Source organism: Ctenocephalides felis, unplaced genomic scaffold (genome assembly GCF_003426905.1).
Source record: "Ctenocephalides felis isolate EL2017-DRISC unplaced genomic scaffold, ASM342690v1 CF-g0.4_SCAFFOLD_00845, whole genome shotgun sequence".
NCBI lineage: Eukaryota > Metazoa > Arthropoda > Insecta > Siphonaptera > Pulicidae > Ctenocephalides > Ctenocephalides felis.
The window spans coordinates 48000570-48021997 of NW_020536999.1; the positions used below are offsets into that span (position 1 = coordinate 48000570).

The 21428-nt window shown below is 29.9% G+C and overlaps 1 protein-coding gene across 1 annotated transcript in view; it reads left to right on the forward strand.

The window, feature by feature from the left end:
- Positions 1-21069, forward strand: part of LOC113376678 (synaptic vesicle membrane protein VAT-1 homolog-like) — a 38567-nt gene extending 17498 nt beyond the window's left edge. The window contains exons 4-12 of the mRNA XM_026616687.1: positions 11553-11632; positions 12216-12431; positions 19674-19822; positions 19946-20049; positions 20123-20166; positions 20236-20430; positions 20490-20609; positions 20686-20845; positions 20914-21069. Of these exons, the coding sequence (XP_026472472.1) occupies positions 11553-11632; positions 12216-12431; positions 19674-19822; positions 19946-20049; positions 20123-20166; positions 20236-20430; positions 20490-20609; positions 20686-20845; positions 20914-20936 (1091 nt within the window). The 3' untranslated portion in view covers positions 20937-21069. The remainder of the gene's footprint in view (positions 1-11552; positions 11633-12215; positions 12432-19673; positions 19823-19945; positions 20050-20122; positions 20167-20235; positions 20431-20489; positions 20610-20685; positions 20846-20913) is intronic.
- The last annotated feature ends 359 nt before the right edge of the window (positions 21070-21428 follow it).

Here is a 21428-nt window from a genome sequence, read left to right on the forward strand (position 1 = left end):
CGCTGTTTGTAATATTTGTGCGATGTAGGGCGTGAAAGCTTGACGTCATAGGTGCGTATTATATGTATTTGTATCATCTAGTTATTGATTGATTTGATTATGATGGTAATATATCAAAATATAGACTTTAGTATAGTAATATCATCTATAATGGCTTTCGTATAGCTAGGCTATTGAATATTATGAAAATGAAAATATATAAATAATTTTACTAAATCATATTTCATTTGTCGATTTCAATAAAATTGGTAAAACATTCACTAAATAGAATAGAGTTCGAGGCAGAATATAAATTTCTTTCGAGTTCTGTTTTTCGATAGTGAAATTATTGAATTTTGTATTTACCTTTAATGAATTTGTTGAATTTTCTATTTACCATATGGAAAGAATTCGCGCTTGAGACTGGAATCGAATTGAATTTTTTGCATGGCTGCGACCGTCTTCCAATGAATCAGCATATCTCACATATATTAGAGCGACAGATTTAATTAATCTTTATCATGAATGTAAAATTACCTTTTTCATTCTATATTATAATTGATCCATATTCTATTTTTTCCAAACCCAGGATATTTCAAGGATATCCATCATCTCGTATTCATACCTTGTACGATTTTTCTTACAAAGTCTTTTCTTGGCGCACGACGAGCTAAATAAAATTAATCTCCTGACTTGAATGTAGAATTAATTCAATATTAGCTCTACTTCCGCAATTATCGAATAAATGGGATTAAATTTGAATTTGATCGCTTATCATGGTCGCAGTGATAACATAAAAATGAAGCTAAAGTGGAATCGATTTTACCTAGAATGTCAATTATTATTTCAATATTATAAGTACATTTAATGCATCATTAAATATATAAATCCGATGAACTAGTAATTAATAGTTTTTATTTTATAAATTATAAAAATTATGATTTTAACAGGTTAATGGCCATGGTAATCAGAATTTTTTTTACATGGACCATGGCAACTTTGTTAGATAATTTAGTTACCAAAATTTCTGGAAAAACACTATTTTTTATGTCAAACATATATGACTGGCAAGGTTTTATAAAAGGGTTAAAACTTTTTCTCGATGTGTTGTAGTCGCGTATGTCAGGCATGGCTATGTAGAACTTCTTAGCCTCAGGCACATATATGACATGGCGATTAACGTGTTAATGTTAAGAAAAGGTACAATGTTTTAAATACTACACAAATATTCAATTCATGCATTTTCATTATGTTAATATTGAGTTTAATATTAATATTGATTGAGATGTCAGGAAAGATGATTGGCAAGCTTATGAAAAACTAGCACAGAAAAGAAAAATATAAGAAGTTTTATATATATATATATATATCCTCTTAACGTTTACCCAATAGAGGTTATTGAAATACATAAATTAAAAGCCCTTAATATTAAATTCGAATGTCAACGATTCTGCTTCATCCTTCTTCCCACTTGTACGATTCAGATTTTCAATTGAATTGGATATCGCGTCAATTGCTCTCGGAATCTATTTGCGAAGGATTTAAATTGACGTATTAATTAACGATCTGACAGTATTGATGCTTTCGAAACTTACTTCTTTTCCCTCTTTGCGCTATAATATACGTTAATTACAAAGTTGGTGAATATTTTGCTCATTCCTCGTTATATTAAGGAATATTTTTGTTAGTAAATTCAAATACATACATAATAATAATATGCATTGCATTTAATCGGATTTCTTTCATCAGAGTATCTCCGCTATATCAAATTGCGTTTTCGTTTATATAATATTGAGCTCTCAAATTTTCTGATATTAATAATATAGCTATAATAAAATTCCTTTCTTAATTCACAATTATAATAATAATGACTTGATTAGTGATCCTCAAGGTCCAAAATAACATTCAGGAGCGAAAATAAAAATTGTGGTCTACGAAATGAAAACGGGTAATCCACGGTAGTTATTCTATATTATCTTTAATAAAGAGTCATAAATATTTTAAATAGAACTAAAAAGTAAAGATTTTTTTAATATGTGAATTGTGGCTTCAGAAGGCATCCGATTTGTGGTCGCAATATCCTAATAAAGACGCAACGATTTAATAGTTGTAAAATAATAATATATCCCAAGGGGGTATGAAAAAGTTTTGGTTCTTACAGCCAACACTGTTATTCTTTACTTAAGTTTTTAATTTGCCATTTGAATTATTTTGTTATTTTGGTATTTTATATACTCTGAACTTTATCATTTTCAATAAAATGATTGGCTATTGCGCTAATTAGCCCATCACAGGTGATTTTTTCCGGTCAACGACCCATGTTACGTTATAGGGGGATTTCATTATCTGTTAATTTTTATCGGAATCGCATTTCACTTCACCCAGTTTTTATTTTCGAGCGTTATGTTTGTGCGTCACGGTTTGCACACGGAAATTGTTTATTAGGCGAAAAATAAAATTTCTATGCATTCTTTATGCCCATTGATGTCCTTTGTTTAAATTTTAGCTAACTTAAATACAATCTAATCTGTTAGCATATAATCCATTAATACCGAATTGTTAAATATATCGGTCTTAATTTGTACTATATGTATGTAATGTCTACAGTTCATTCAATTAGTTCCATGAAATTATTTACTAATAGTTCAAAAGTTATTCTGATTCATTAATTTGTTATACAATGACATTCTTGTGTTCACAAACGCTTTATAAATTCCTTTGTTTACAAGTGATGGAATATTTATTCAAATACATATTGATCAATCATTGCGATAAGTCGTAAAATTGTTTTGATTGATACATTATATACGCTTGATTGTTACATTTGAAACATGTTGACACTTAAAATTATCGATCGTATGCTTGGTACAATTTTAAATTAAATTGAAAAGTATAAGAAAAAATGATATTCACATTATAGTAATTCTGTTAATTTTTAACTTCCCGTAGGGTAAGTTATAGTAATCGCAAAAAAATCGAAAATGAAAATTTTTATAGATCTTTACGTTTCAGAGATTTCTGAATATTTTGACATACCTTAGAAAAAATGGATGTATGTGTTTGTGTGTGTATGTATGTATGTGCGGATACAAATTTTCATCGATGATTTCGAGAACACGGATCAACCGATTTGAATAATTTAAAAAACATTAGATTCGTATTGATAAGACGTGCTGATTAGTTTTTGGCGAAGGCAGGTCTAACCATTCCGAAGATACGGGGCAAAAAGTGCCTAAAACGGTAACTCCGTTTTTAAGAGAACGGAGCATCCGATTTGAATAATTCAAAAAACATTTCATTTGTATTGACTGAACTGTTCAAATTTTTGGAAAGGCAGGTCCAACGACTTTGGAGATATGGAGGAAAAAGTAAAAAAATGAGCCATTTGAAGGTCAAAAATGAACATTAGACATATGCACATCAAATTATCAGATGTTTTATAGAGGTTTTAACTATAAGTATAAATTTTGTTTACATTCTTATGGGTTCCGTTCCAATGTTTACGCGTTAGGCGGCGACGCGGCGCTTACGCGCTTTGATATTTCTTCTTTATGCAGTTAAAGCAGTACGATTGCTTTGAAAAAAAGTTCAGAATTTCCAAAATATTTCAAAATAAATGATTTAAGATAGAATAATTTAATATGGTTCGAAATTCTATTAAGTTTCAAATCATTGATCAACTTTTATTGATTATTTTTAATTACTCGAATTTTGAATTGCGGTACGGGAAGTTCCAGCAATTTGCCTTAAGGCACGATGTCCTAATTGCCTTAAGACAGAATTCCACTTACAGTTAGTTTCATGCCAAAAATAATTCATTGAATATCTCATAGTATTCGAATTTACAGCGAGCTTCCAATATGTTTAAAGTTTGATTATATTGTAATGTGTGATTAAAGCATAATTCTTAATTCAATTTTGTGAAAATAAGTTAATCTTTTGATACTTAACGATTGATTGTTGATAAATTGATTATTTTTTAAGCAAATCTCAAAACTCAGTATTTAACTACTATTAAATAATATTCTAAAAATATTATTTTTGATCTGTAAAATCAAATCAAATCAATAGCAGCTGCAGACAACACCTTCCGTATACTCGCAATCAAAACCGCCAAACATTGATAGTATTTAACACCAATTTTTTCAGAACTTTATTCTAACTTATAATTCACAGACCAAACATTACAATTTAAAAATTGGGCATCATTAGTTCGTATCACTTTAATCATGTAGGACATGCATAATTTTCTAGTATATTTGTATAAACATTTGTCAACTTGAACTACAAATTCTCGACTTTAATTAAAGTATTCCACATTCCCTTGTGTCCTTAACGAGTCCTCTAAGAACAAGCAGGTTTCCGTGCAAAATGTTTCCTTCATATGCAGGTTTGCTGTTCGATACACTGACACAAATGAATAAATAATGTGATGGGCTCCCCGCAGAGAGAAGGTTGTATAGGTAGAGGAAAAAGCGTATGGGAAACATCGTTATCAGAATCAGCGGTCTGTAACGAAATTTTTGCAGGTCGCGAATATTTTTACGTCCATATGTGCGTATGCATGCGAGCGAATTCAGCGCCAAACGTTCCTCGACAGACCTTTGTTCGACCATATGGCGGAGGAAAAATGTTTTTTTTTTTTAGTATTTCAATACACAACTATACGACTACATTTGTGATTTTTGTTATGACGTTTGCGTGTGGCCTGGGACTTGGTCAATAAGTTTTATAGTTAATTATTTTAATATACTTTAAGTTATTTAAATTGAAATTGAGTATGTGCAATTTTTGTAATGTCTTGTAAATGAACCTGTACATGAGAGAAATTAATGATAACTATTGACAAAGATTTGTATCATTATTAATAATTTGTATATGCACTTAACATCGTTAATCGTAACTTTATTAGTTAAATTATTTAAAGATGTGTCGAGAAAACTCATAAGCCGATTCTACCGTAAAATGGACCAATGTTATGGCAAGGTTATGTTCACCTGAGAAATGTATGGGAACAATTTTTACCTCAGAAATGTATGGGGACTAGCAGTAATATAAGGTCTATGCACAAACAACATATCCCAGACTTCCATCACAAATGACTTAGGATTTTGGCGAAATGACAATCATTAGCTACTAGACTCAATGATAAATATTCAGTGTACACAATTAAGTACAACGTGTTTCCGATCATCTGCAAATAGGTTTGACTGAGCGCGCAGTTGTGTGTAGTGTGATCATAGTAGGCTGGAGATCGATTCGGAGAATATGAGAAATGACATGTCATAATATTTATTTTTGTAAACAAATATCTTATAAGTTACATACAAAATGCTACTAAATACTGTCAAATTTTTTACACATAAAATGTAACAAGCCATATATCAAAGATCCAGTTATGATTACATAGTTTTTTCTTGGCATTTGTGCGTTTTCTAGGTTCGGTTTTCTCTGACTGCACAGCATATGACGGACTTGGTATAGTAAAACAAGCCATGTCTGACACATTTTTTGAACAAAATTTTCAGGTTTTGTATCTGGTAGGCCAAGCTTTTGAAACTCGATGAAAATGTATCGTTTGCGTCGGACATCTATGATTGACGAATTGCGTATGTCAGATATATATGTCTGATATGGCTCATATATAACTTGTCTGACATGTCTGATACACATATCCTTGTGTTAATTGTGTTTTTAAAGTTGTATCGAAAATTATAGTTTGATTTTTGTGATTTTTACTTATTATTATGCATAAGCGTAAATAGTTTTTATGAGTATTACCATACATTGTTTAACTATTACATTCAATCAATATTACCCTATTATAATCAATTGCTAAAATACTTATTATTTGCGTTTAACTACAATCATTGTTATTATTTGTGATTTTGCGATGCGTTGCCGGTTTTGCGATTTTGCAACATGCAGTCAACCATGCGAAGATATGTTAAATTCAACGAAATGATTGACTAAGCAGGTAGTTCTTGCAAAATATTGCAACTATAAACCATTAGTATCTATTTAAGAAACAACAATTTTGGTGCAATAAGTTGTCGAAACGAACTCCAAATTATATATTACAAATATTGTTGTAAATGATACTTCCCAAAAATTACATTCAGTTAATGCCATAAAAATTAATTGCATCTTGCAACGCTCTACAGACGAATCGTAAAATACTTTCTTCTTTTACTTTCTGCGGCCGTTTCGCTTTTTGAAATTTATATATAGAACACAGGCTAGTTAAATTTAAAAAAATCAACAACGGTTACAAAATTATAATGAAACATCCTTTTTTTAAAACACAAATGCGTCACATTTTTTCTATAGCGAGTTCAATACTACACCTATACAAAAAATCTGCAAAATGTAGTTTTACTACTGATCACTGGTCATTCTAATTTTGTTGGTTTATTTATGGGGAATTTGGATACTAACTTTACTCTAAAACAACACAATGATTATATTAGTAAAACATTTTGCTCTTTTCAATTGCCGTTCTTTTTTTAAAATATGGAATTTGATAAACGAAGAATAAAACGCTTGTTTAAATTTAATAAGTGAAGTATGCCAAAGCTTCCCCTTTATTAAATTCTTCTGAATATTATTGCATTTATCAAAATACATCAAAGAAATTAATTATATTTCTAATTAAAGTCTCACAAACCTCGTAGCAAAAGACTTTACTTTTCCTGTAATGATATAGTTTTACTAAATGCATTTATTTAAGAATAATATCTTAATAAACAAAACTTGGAAATTTTATTAGCAAGGAATAAGATTGTTTAACAAAGCTTGCCTTTAATAAGTTATTCAGAATATTTATTGCATTTAACAAAATACATCAAAGAAATTAATTATATTTTTAATTGAAGTTTTACAATCTTCGTAGTAAAAGACTTTACTTTTCCTGAGGTGTTTCAGTTTCACTAGATGCATTTATTTTAGAATAATAATTTTACTTTCTTTTCCAATAAGCGCTTTTTTCAAAAAATCTTGAAAAAAATGTAAGTTAGGAATAAAACCGTATGTTACAGTTTGCCCTTTAATAAATTATACAGTATGTTATTGTATTCATCAAAATACATCAAAGAAGTTAATTATATTTAATTAAAGTTCTAGAAACTTTGTAGTAACAGACTTTTTAACAGTGTTTTTAGCTTCACAATAATTGTGTCTAATTGCAAGTACTTGTGTAGAAAAGATAGTTCAGTGCATTTATTTATTAAGGTATATAAATTTTTCACATTCGGGAAATATGTGATAATTATTAAATGAGCTAATGGAAATTTGTATGATTGGAAATGTGAATATAATTTTTTTGATATAATTAATTAATGGTATCATGCATAAGAAGTCCACAAAATATTACTCATCCCGACTGTATTTTATCTATCATTCAGTTATAATTCTTTCATTGTGCTTACGTTTTGGTCTCAAGGTTTTACCAGTGACTATATAAATATATCTGGCATTATAATACGAGCGCTAATCGAATTCTCAGATAAGGGTATGTGAGGTCGCGACAAATGGACTATTATTTATAATTATTTTTCTGCGCGATTGTGTTGTCTGGCAACGTTGCATTTTCAATGTTGTAACATCCTTTCATTGTTGAATCTAATCGGCTAAGGCGTCTGTTATTGTCACATTTTTGCGATCTTGGGAATTAAATTTTATAAATATTTTGAAAGAATTTTATGAATATTTTTAACGTATTTCCGAGATATAAATTTGTGCTGGGGTGCTGAGTTTGCATATGCATTGCATTTTGCATTTACCTAACATAAGAACTCGGAAAAGTCTCTGTATGAACGACTACTGTGGTGGTATTTATAGAAGTCGTTCAGTTGGAGTTGGAATGTAATATAATACAATATTTGTAAATATTTGAACCAAAGGAAGTACTTTAAATATTTATTGGTGTGCGCTTTCCTTGTTAATTCTTAATATAACATATAAAGATTGAAAATTTATTGTTACAACCTAATAAAATTTGAGCCAGTATATTTCAGTTTAACCATTGTAATGATAAAAAATGATGTAGTCAAATATATACAAACTATTATTTATATTAATTCATTGGTCAAAATAATTCTTGATTATATGTATATATATATATTATATATATAAAAATAAATAAATAAATAATTTATTAAAAAACTTATTTTGTTTTTTATTACTTTTTGGTTTCTTGTTCGAAACTCTACAAAATATACACAAATCTAAGACTCTACCAATATATATATATATATATATATATATATATATATATATATATCATATAATATTATATATATATATATATATATATATATATCTTGATAGTTTTTTCGACGTTGAAACATATTTCAAAGTAACTAGCAGCCCATTCGTCGAAATAAAAAAGGTAATAAAGTATAAAAACTTTTATTTATACGTTTCGACACAAGATGCGTGTCATCATTCAGCAACTACAACAATTGAAAATTTTATTAACTAATATAAACACAATAAAAATTAATTAAAGCATAGAGAACATTATACATACCACAGGACAAAAACACTAACAAAAATTTATTTTAAAAAATTAAACTTAATAACAATTAGAAAAAAACATTTTTTAGAAAAAATTATGTATAACTAAAAGATTTGAAAACTAATTTTACTAAAATGTATTTCATAACTTTTAGTTAAATTAGTTTTCAAATCTTTTAGTTATACATAATTTTTCTAAAAAATGTTTTTTTCTAATTGTTATTAAGTTTAATTTTTAAAATAAATTTTGTTGAGTGTTTTTGTCCTGTGGTATGTATAATGTTTCTCTATGCTTTAATTATTTTATTGTTGTTTATATTAGTTAATAAAATTTTCAAATTGTTGTAGTTGCTGAATGATGACACGCATCTTGTGTCGTCGAAACGTATAAATAAAAGTTTTTATACTTTATTACCTTTTTATTTCGACGAATGGGCTGCTAGTTACTTTGATATATATATATATATATATATAATATATATATATTATAATGCCAGATATATATATATATATATATTATTTTGTATCTTTTATAAATCTTATTTATGGATGAGCTTAATTATTCTGTTTGTTTTGTCTGCTGTATGATTGTTTTAATTAAAATTTGTTATTTCAAAGTTCAATCGAAATATGTGTCGTAAAATTTCCATATTTGAACAGTTGATCAAAACCCACATTGCGTTAATGTTCTGATGTTCTATTATATATTTTTAATTGATGTAACAAAGACGATCTTCATCAAATTATACAACAATTTACATTTATATTGCAAAAAATACTATTTTCTATTTTTAATAAATTAATTGCGTAGATTACACGCTATTTACAATGACCTCATTCTAATCCTATTATTGCTGTGCATATGATATTTGATTAGAGTTCATTTTTCTCATGACTCATTCTCCTACTGTTTTATGAATCACAGACATATCGCAATTGTGTTGTTTTCTTGCGGAAAAATTTTCATAGAAAATGAAACAAAACGTTACATCTCATTTTTATAGTATATTGAATCATCAATATACTCATTTCCAACTTGGTAAGTTACTTCTGAAAATACACCGATTGATTTTTGGTGATATGAGTAGATATTTTAGAATTGAAATTAGAAAACAGTTAATTTTTGAAATATGATAAACATACATTAATTATTTCAAAGAATGATGATCTTCATCAAGATATGTCAAAACAATTGATAATTGATTGTAATCATATGCAAGAAAATAAGGCAAGAATATTCGCTTCCTACTTCGATTTAATGTTTCATTCAAATATTCTAGTTATTTTTATCAATTTATAGTCATATGGCAATATAATACCACAAACATGTTTTACAAAATGCATATAATGGCATTGAAAATTTTGAAAATAAGTTATCAGAGCGTGCAAAATAAACACCGCTTATAATACTATGAATAGATTATTATTGACTATACGCATGTTCTAGATAAAGCTGATGTTTTCCAACAAACTAATAAAAAAAATTTTATACACATCCAACGATTTTCAAATATATTTCTTGCGGTCGAAATATAGTATCTATTACAAACCCTCTATACTCACGAACTCTTAAGCTTTATATTTCGTGCAAGAGGCAGTTTATAATAGATAGTTTGAAGGTTTTACTTTTTACAAGTTTTGTGGACAAAGTAGACGGTCATAAACCTCGAGTCACGGATAGGTTTATCGATTTGCAATAAACTTTACGGCATAGCTCCCGGATGGGTTTTTCGGCAATGCGTGGATCAAAAGTTCAATTTCGTTTAGGCCCTGTTGCTATGTGCTATTTACTTTTCAAGGAAAAGGAACTCTGTTTCTATTTGTATCTATTATAGGGGATTCAACTAACACGATATTTTCATTATTTAATTCAATTCGTAGTACATATACAAATTTATCTAGGCTTATCGCTTATTTATAGAATTTAATTAAATATAAATAAAAATATATATAAATATATATGTATATATATATGTATATAGGTATATATGTATATATGTTATTATATATATATATTGGGGTGGTCCTTAAAATAATCATTTTTTCGAAATTTTTGCTCCCAGGGGCTCCAAATGGTTCCAAATAGTTGCAAATAGCTATAAAATACTGTAATGGCGAAATTCGAGTTCCTTCGCAAAAATTGTATTCTAAAATTTTTGGTTCCACTTTTTTAAATTTTTTTTATTTCTTGTACGATGATGTGTTCTGTTTCATTTTTATCTGGGCATATAAGCAACACGTTCGGTCAAGTCCGCAAATTTAACACAAATAAAATCCAAAGAAACAATTTCAAACGATTTAATTTTTGGTTTTAGTCGCTAAATTGGAAAACAAACGTTACAAACGTTATATACAAACTGCAGTTTTAATTTTTTTCAGATGCTGCAAATATTTATATGAACAGTTTGTCTTATTGGTTTATGGTGTATTTTAATTTAAGGGGGTATTCTAGTGATAGAACGATGAATTTTAGGTCATTTTCAAAGTGTCGTAAAAAAAAGCAATGAATGTTTTTACTATCCATTTTTACCACTTGTTTATTAATTTTATTAAATACAAAACAAAAATTAAAAAATAAAAAAGTTGAAAATTGTAACAACTGGCAGCTGATGAAGTGGGCGGTCTCAAAAAATTGGCACCTCAGTCTTGACATGATTTCAGCTCTCCTAGCCATCGGAAATGCAAAAATAAGAAGATTATAATCTACAATGATGTCGTCGTAATCGGCCCGAACTAGCGATGAGTAAAAAAAATTTCTTTTACCCATCGCTAAAAAACTATTTTTTTTTGAGTTCTCGAATTTTTTAAAAATAGTAAAAATTGGAATTTGGGGATAATCTATAGTTCGGGCTATAGATAGGTCTATAACCAGACTCTCTAACATTTCAAGTGATCGGTCGATTAAAACTCGAGAAATTCGTGTCAACAGTACTGCTGAAAACGTCTGTTCTGAGAAAAACGCATTTAAAGTTTTGCGTGAAGCCAAACCAGTATGGAGACCGAGTCAGTAAAAGCCTATATCTCCGAAAATAATCAAATTTTCAAAAACCTTCTCGCACCCATCTCTTCCTTCATCATGGGATTCGAGTGCGCTGGTGAAATCGTTCAAGTTGGAGAAGGCGTTGAAGATTTGAAGGTCTGTATAAATGGTTATTGGCTCTATATGCTTTATTTAAATTCTTACAATATTGAAAATTATACCATTTCGTGAGCAAATACCATTCAAAGTTATATCTAATATTTATAACTGAAAATATGTTCAATATATTGAATACCTGATAGGATATACGAAATATAACTACGGTTATTTGTAGTTTAAAGTTTAATTCACAATTATCAAACTTCATTATTATCATGCGCAACAAAATAGACAAGATTTCCTCTAACCTAAGTTTTCATCCTTTATGAGAACCCTTGAAAACTTTTCTTATGAAATCATCATAAATTATTCATGTTATAGAGTCAAACTTATGTAGTACTGCATTCATCAAAAATGCTTTCCAAGATATAAAGACTTTTCTTATGAATAAATATAGTGAAATTCAATGTCAGTTTTTTATTTTGCTTCAACTTTATGGATTATTTCCCATTATTTGATGATCGTTAAAATTTTTCAAGAAGTTAGCGTTCAAAGATATGTTTTATTTTTATAAACTCGATATATTTTATTAACTCCTTATTCTTTTCTAATAGTGATATTTTATACTAATATTTTTCAGGTCGGCGACAATGTGTTGGCTTTACCGGAGTTCCGAGCATGGGCCGAATTGGTTTCCGTGCCTCGCAATCTGGTCTATCGTCTTCCGGAAGGTATGACACACGTGCAGGCTGTTTCCGTAGCGATGAACTTTTTAGTAGCGCATTGTGTCGTCCATGAAATGGCCCGCATTGCTCCTGGACAAAGCGTGCTTTTACATAGCGCCGGAGGGGCAGTGGTGAGTTGCATGTTTAATTTATGTGATACAATGAATTAATGATTTGTCTGTAGTTTGCTACAATTTCTAAGGTTTTTACGTACATCAATGTATGTGAAAATTGTACCAAAAAGTATGATAATAATAAATGGTAGTTTGCACGAGGTCCATAGTGGAAGAGCACCACAAAGCAATGGTTCCTTTTCATCTCTTGTTTCTTGGTAATTTTATTACCATTTTATTACCATTAGTCACTTATTTATTCACTTTTCCACATTTATGCTTCTTGGAGTTGAGCTTCGACTTTCAGTCCCTGTATTTTCTCTTCTCGCAAAAGTCATCAGTCACATGCATTGTTTTTCTTCCCAATCATTTAAGTCCATGTATTTTTCCTTCGACGACGTTGTGTCAAAAATACTTTTCGTGCATGATGAATGCAGGAATAGTGCAGAAATGAATCTGATCCAGTTTCCTTTCTTGTTAATTATTGTGCTCAGTGGATATCTTTGTTCGCCCCCTTACCTTATCTGTCCATTTTTCTTCTTCATTCGTCATATGCATTGTTTTTCATGTCATATGCATTGTTAGTCCATGTATTTTTCTTCGACGACATTGTATCAAAAACACTTTTTGTGCAGGATGAATGCAGGAATAGTGCAGGAATGGATAAAATAAAATAAAACGTACTTTTCAAAAACCATAATTCAAATTAATTGCTTGCTTAATTATATTATACGCGCAACTTTTGGCACATTTTCTTCCTTCTGGCCCGTTTGTACCACCAAAGAGAGCATCTCATATTTCCTTTTTCGCTTTGGGTTTTCCGCATGGCCTAATTTAACTCAATATATGACCCCAAAGATTAAATAACGTGTAAACCTCCATCCATTACACGCTTTTCGGCGGATCTCCCCTTATATTTTTGCTTTATGTGCTATGTCGGTGTCTCTTCATATTTTTTTCATCAACACCATACTACCAAACTTCAAAAACAGTCGGGCGTTGAAAACAACCAGCAATTTCATTTGAATTTCGCTCATTTTATATGAAATTCACGTAATATATACGAAATATGTTACAGTGTAATATAATGAAATTGAAATAATTTTAAATCAACTTTTGGAGTAAACTATTTTCGGGGGATCACTTTGTTAGTTATTTCTACCATATTGATGAACATATTCCAAGTGAACTTGTGATTTAATTCCATTATGCTTATACATCCGGCATTCAATACATATAAACACCCACCCTTACGATAGACATTAAACAAAAGGGGTCGTAATATACTATCATAATTGCACCATTATTACTCGGAGCAACCTTTAGGGCAGACTATTACTTCGGCTTGGAAGCACGTAGTCTTCTCCCTCCACTTTCCTCAGATTAGTTTTCATTATAAACTATTATTTGGAGTAATGTATGTGTTGAGCGAACTAGTATATGATCACATATGGTTTTCTCTGGTTTTGGTACTAATGGAATTAAGTAAATAGTTGTTAATTTGTAGAAATATTCAGACACCATTTTAATATAATTTAATGTTTGAAATAAAATCAATAAACTATACTAAACAATAATTATTTATGAAGAAATAAAATAAACTAGTTTTGAGCGGAATTTTGTCTTGTGGCAAGTTGCATAAACTTTCCGGTATGTGTAAATAACACAGGCCAACAAAGAAAATGGCGCAAACGATTTTAATGCTGTTTTTAGGTATATTTGGGGCGCTGATTTCAAAAATGATATTGTTTTTTTTTCTATGAGCCGTAGTTTTCAAGATATGATATATATGATATATAAGGAATGAAAGTACAAAATAGTAATACAATTCAGAATTTTATTTTAATGAGATATGTCTACTCGTACATACAAACTCACAAGACCCATTTGGCCTTAGTTGGGACATTAGTTGACACTGTGAAAAGCTCTTTTCCGTTCCTAGAATGCACCTGGTTTCTGCAACTTCTTTCCAAGTTCCAAACTAGAGCTGATACAAAAAAATGGTTTGCAGATTTGAAATCAGCGCAATAAATACTATAAAAATTAGCTCTAACATTTGATGCACCAAAGAAACAAAAATTTTGTAGGCCTGTGTAATCAATTTAATCAAAAATAATTTTTAATTTATATGTGATCTACCTGTTTATCTGCCTACTTGCTAACTTGCTTACCAGCGAGTTTGTCTATCAGTTTATCAGTCTACTAATCTATCTGCCAGGCACCTTGTCTATTTGTCCTTGTCCAGCCCTCTACCAGTTATAACTGCCAAAATTTTTACAGGTTCTTCCAACTTCACGTTCCTTTCTTGTTACTTCTCTACCTGTTTACCTGTCCACATGTATATTTGCCTACCTATTTACCAATAATTCATATTTGTATATGCATCAATAATAATGATTTGTGAAGATCATCTTTGACCAACAAAAGTCAATTTTTGCAATTTTTCTGCTTCTCCAAAACCGCTGGATCTTTCGTCGCAATCAATTAATTTAATCATTCCGCCGACACAAATAAAATACTTTTTGAATCATTCAAATCGGATGCTCCGTTTTCTCGAAAATTCATTTTTATTGTCGTTTATCTCCCAAACGGATGAATCTGTCTTTGGCAAAAACTAATCCCAACAACAGGAATCGGAGGTTAGGGTTCCCATCAATAGGAATCGAAGGTTTTTTGAATCATTCCAATTAGTTGATTATTGCTCTTATTCACCCATCTTCAGTTAATGATAATAATTTTTCCTACTTGCTAGTCCAAATTTGCCATTTCAACATTTAAATCTTTAAGTAAAACTTTTTTTTTTAAATTTTTTATAGCATCGTTTCACGACCGTATTTTTTGAATAACAATAAAAATGTTCGACTTGGAGGCAATTGTATTCTATTAATATTATTTTTTTCCATTCAAACATGGTTCTATGATTCAATAGATCTTTTTTCTCAATTTGTCGTTTCTATAGTACCCCAGTAATAGCGTATATTGTACGATTGAACGACAAACGCTTAATATTTGCATTTAATGAAACACCCGCATTTATAGATTGCACTCGACAACATTTATTCCGTGTACACTCACGCACGCTTCGCTGCGGACTCGGAGTGCTCTCTGGAGAGAGTATAAATTCGTTTAATTATACTATAAAAGCAAATCAAAGGTAGAGTTTTTAGAATTTGATTAGAAATGAAATATATAGCGTGTACAGCTGGCCAAAATATGGGTGAAGTAATAAAAGTATTGCTGAATTTTGCTACCATTGACGTGATTCGATATTTTATGTCCAGTTTACGAGATGTAAAATTATGTCCTATGAAAATGTTTGAACGTGATTTAATAATAGCTATGCTATTCATAATACCATGTCGAGTGACAAAAGTTTTAACAATTTAATTTTCTCTAAATTTTTATGTAATATTTTATGTAATGGTTTTCGATGTTGAGCTTTAAATTTTTTTAAGTAAAACTTCTTCAGGCGTGCCTAGGGTGTAAATCCGTACAAATGCATCGGAAGTGCGTTACGGCAGATAAGAGTCGATAAGAATCGAGTGCCAATGATTCGTCATTCGCATTCGATGATATCATTTCTATACGGGTCGATTGTGATTAGTCGTCGTGTATGTGAATAGAGATCTGTCGTTGTATGCGGAACGGCATCAGCGTTGTATGCGATACCAACAAGGAAATCGGCATAGATAAATAATCAGAGCAATATCGTTTTTTGCGTTATATCTGCAATCAAATTAATTCATTTTCTTCCATATTTTATTATTTATATTTTTAGACGACGATCAGCTATCAGTAAGTTTGTAATTAGGCATCATATAAACAGGTGAACAGATAGATCACAACATATCGGGAAGTTTATGCAACTTGTTACCAGGCAAAATGTCGCTTAGAACTAGTTGATTTTATTTATGTTAGTTCATTGATTTTATTTCATATATTACATTGTATTAAAATGGCGGCTAGTTACATAATTTCTATAAATTAATAACTATTTACTTAATAAATGCTTAATTCCATCAGTACCAAAAACAGAAAAAACCATCAATTTGTGATCATGTACGCTCAACACATACATGATCATACAAATTCTATGAAATTTCAAGAAGGGACTGGATCAGTTCACTCTTTTATTACAATGTTTTGGAGACTTTTTTTTATCTCTTACTTTTTATTGAAAACTAGCTGCACCCGTTCACGTTTTTACGTAAATTAGTTTAAATTAAAAAGTTGAACAAAGATTTGTTTGTTACTTGTTGATTAGTTTAGTTTAACGTAAATACTATCTGTTCAACAATTTACCTATTCAACAATTTGTCTACTAATTTACCTATCAACTTGTTAATCAATCTACCATTTTACCAGCTTACCAATTTACCTGTCAACCTGTTTATCCGTTTCGTTATTTGTCTATCTATCAGTTGTCCTGTCTACCATTATACATATCCTCCAATTTACCTGACCACCAGCTATCCAAAAAATTACTTTTTCACCAATTTACTTGTCTACCAATTCACCTGTCTATCGATTTACCTTTAAAAATTTAATTAAGCTCAAATTGATCCTACGTTTTAGTTAGAAAATGTTGTATGTGAGAAAGAAAAGGGCTGTTTTTAGGGTTTTCCCGGCAATTATTCGATTTTTTCCCGCCGTAAGAACCATCCTTGGACTTCAACAAAAATTTAAAAAAAAGAAACGGCCAAATTGATCCAGGCGTTGTTGAGTTATGCGCTTACCAACACATTTTGCGATTCATTTTTATATTATAGATTACTGTCTTATATAACTTACTATCTTATATATTACTATGCAAGTGCTAAACGTGTTAATATTCTCTGAAATAATTTTAACACTTGAGAAAAATTTGATTAAATTCTTAAAATAAGGACACATTTATGCAATTCAATATTATTTTGGTCATTTCTTTGCTGTGTCGACTTGTGTTATTTTCAGAGTTACATGGTTCGTGTGATATGGGAACTTAAATTTTTTTCTCTTTTCATATTATTCAGAAAATATTCATGTAAAATGATTCTTAAAAAATGTTTCATTTCGTTTTTTCAAGATATAAATTTCTATTTAATTATTTTACAATCGCTCAATATTTTACTCCAACAATAAAATTGTTTACAATTCCTAATTAACATCAATTCACGTACTTCATATCTTTTGTTTGCTTCAGTAAAGCACGGTTCGTCTCTTATACACAGGCCTACGTGTTGCTCCCCTGGTGTTGCTGTCTATTACCAGGGCGTTGGCAGCCCCAAACCATTTTTATTCACACCCCGAGAGCATAATACACCCACACGACGTGTCTGAAATCTCTGAATACTTCTCAACAGTGCCGCAGATTAAATATTAATGTTCAATATTCAAACAATACGGATTTAGAGTTTGGATCTGATAAATTTTACGAATGGAACGATTGGCGTATTGGATTAATTAGATTATTATTAAATTTAAATTATGTCAACTTTTTTGTTTATTTTTAATGGTATAATTTCTCGTAGCTTTTATGTAATACTAAGCATATTTCGAAAAATTTATTCAGTTTAGTTCATGGGCTTGCCCGTAGGTAAGCGGTTAAGAGCGACGGGATCTGAATCAGAGGTCCCGGGTTCGATACCCACTTCGAGCAGCCTGTTGTCAGGCAGCAGTGACAACTATTTTCTCTTGGAAATATAGATAGCAATATGTTTCCAAGTGAAAATAACCCTTGCTGGGCATTGCTGCACCAATAAAAAGTCAGCCCTATTAGATTAATTCTTATAACAAAAATCATCAAATATGGATGGATTAACCATTTGGTTACTATCTAAAAAATACGAGTTAAGAAGTTTCAGCCCAACATCTCATAGGACGAAAGGTTCTGATCGCTGTTAAAAAAAAAGTTTAGTTCATTCTCAGAGCCTACTTCATTATATATTTCTACATACAGATCTTTAAAACACGTTTCCTTAGTATGTATGTCAACTTTGATGAATTTTTACAACTATTATATACTGTAAAAGATTATATAAACTACTTAGGATGCATTACTTACGACTTTCTATCCTAAATATCTTCTAATTACTATACCGAATTGTATTTTGGAGTCAAACATAATTATATATTAACAATTATTAATTTAATAACTATATGGTTTTAGTTAAATACCTAGATGTGGAGCAAAATTTTATCTTTAAATTATTAGGCAAGAGGATAAATAGTTTTCCTGGGTTGTTTCCATCAAAGTATATCATATAAAAAGTTGCTATAGCAACATTTACCAAAATAATTGATAATGTTCTTTATAAATTTGGGAATCATCTTTTTATGATAAACAACCAAATATAATTATATTAAAATTAGCAATTATTTTTAACGAAATTGCTGTATGACTAAACTAGTACGACCTGCACTTTACTGTTTTTTTTTTTATATTTGCTACCGAATCATCAAATACCGAATGCTTTCTGATAAATTTCTATCTTCTAGGTAATTGTATCAGGTAAAAAGATTGTACTATGTTTTTTGGAAGATAATCAACAACCGTAATTACTGTAGTATGTTTCAACAAGTCGAAGGAAACGGAAACGGATACTGATATTTATCAACATCTACATCTACATTTTTCCATTTGAACATTCTTTGAAATACCTCGGATGTTTTGCAAAAAGATTCAATACAAATTTGACAAATATTTTAGATATAAATGATAAAATTGTAAGGCCCAGTTGTTTTTTGGTTAGCTATTATTTTGTTTCAATATAAATTATATATCACGTAAAAACGGAGTATGAATTTCGCCTTTTGACAAGTAAGCTTTATTATGAGATATGAATAACTTCTAATAATCCGTGGTTGGTTTTGTTTTGAACTTCGGCTCTGATAAGGCGTAGTCTCTTCTCTTGTGCAGATCGATCTGCACGTGTACCGGACACCGCCCCTAAAACCGCTTCAGATAGGAAAAGCGAATGGGAAATATTTCTCGGAGCGCTTTCCGCCAAGTGTGAAAACATATGTTAACGGAAATTCGATGATATGATGCTTGTACTTCGTTTTTTTTAAACGTCTTTGTCATACTTTTATGAAATATACTTGTCGTTACACTTCTAAAATACGTAATTTCTAATTTTTGGTATCTGATTTTATTCATTTTATGATTTGATAATTACTTCTGCAAACATGTTAGATCTTAGGATCTTCTAGTTTTTTTTTATTAAAAACTAGAAACGTTTATTTCTTTTACATTACAATTATAATCTTATCATTTTTCAGGGACAAGCTGTTGCTCAGTTATGCAAAAGTATAGGAGATGTTACAATTTATGGCGTATGTTCAAAGAACAAGCACGAAGCTTTAAAAGAAGGAGGTCTTATTGACCACTTATTGGACAGATCTGGAGATTATCCAGGAGAAGTGCGCAAGTGAGTTAAAATACTAATATATAAACGTTATTTATCAGTTAAATTCTTAATAAGGATTCATTCGATTTAATTGGAATTTATTGCGATGTATTTTGCTAGATTTTAAATCCAATCTTCTTTCAGGCTCTCCCCTGAGGGCGTTGATATTGTCCTAGACTCCCTCTGCGGCGAAGAATGCAATCGTGGATATGCGCTTCTCAAACCATTGGGAAAATATGTTCTTTTCGGTAAATACAATTTTTCACTCTATAATTTTTTTCTGATTGAAAGCGAACTTACATTATATTCATTTGTTTTTAGGTGCTTCCTATGCCGTCCAAAGCATCTTCAACGCTGTTAAATCTGTAAGTATAATTCTTGCATATTCTTGCATTTTTTTCTTATGGCATATTTTAATATTATTTTCTTTTTAGTGGTGGCATGTCGACAAGGTATCACCCACCAAACTTTTTGAAGAGAACAAAAGTCTTATCGGTTTCAATCTTCATCACCTTATGTTCCAACAAGGTGGTACTGCATTCGTAAGCAAAGCTATGGAAAAAGTATTCAAGTTATGGCAAGAGGGCCAAATTAAACCAGTCGTAGATTCAACTTGGGCTTTGGAAGATGTAAGTTTTTATAATTATTACTTTATTGTGTGAAATTTACGGAAATACTGATATTTTAGATTGGTGAGGCTATGCAAAAAATGTATGAACGCAAAAACGTAGGAAAAATTGTTATTGATTTATCAATGGAACCCAAACCAAAACCAGCTACACCTGTTAAAACAAAGGGAAAAGATAAGGTGAATATTATACTTTTAGATAAATATGTATTAAATACCTATTATTTTATACTACTACATATTTTTTCTGTAACAGGTTAAACAAGCATTGAGTGAAGACAAAAAAGATGATGTTAAAGCAGAAGGCGAAAAGGCTGATAAAGATAAAAATGAAGTAGCTGAAAATGGTGTTGCAAATGCTGAAGAGAAAGAATCTCAAAAACCAGTAGTGAACGGCGGTGGCGAAGGCGATGGAGGTAATAAACAATTAATTAAATAAATGCTTTATTTTTTCAAACTTGTATTGACAATATTTCTTTTGCAGAGGCTAAAGAAGTCTCAAGTTGAACTGTTTAAATTCCATGTCACTGCAAAATTTCTCCAAATCATATTGTATAAGAAGTTTTTTTAAATGATCTCTATTTTAAACTATTTTATATGTATTTTTGCTTTACTTTTATTTTTAGTCATAATGTTTATACACGATTTTTATAAGATACATTTATTATTGTTCATATTTGAAAGTTATATATGTATTTACACTTTGCATAGTTATTACTATTTTACTTCATTTCGAAATAAATGAATCAGTTTTTGTAAAAATTTTAGCTTTGTATTATATTTTAGTTGATGTTTTCTGAGGATAAATAATTGAACGCATTGCATTTATCAGCGATGCTTTGCTTGAAATATTGCTAAATATTTGCCTGTTTATCAAATTCATTGAATAATAATGTATATCCACAAGCTTACAGCCTGATTGGTTAAGATTAAGAATATATTAATGTTTGAAAGATCAATCAGAATATATTCAAATGTTATTATTATACTATGAAATAA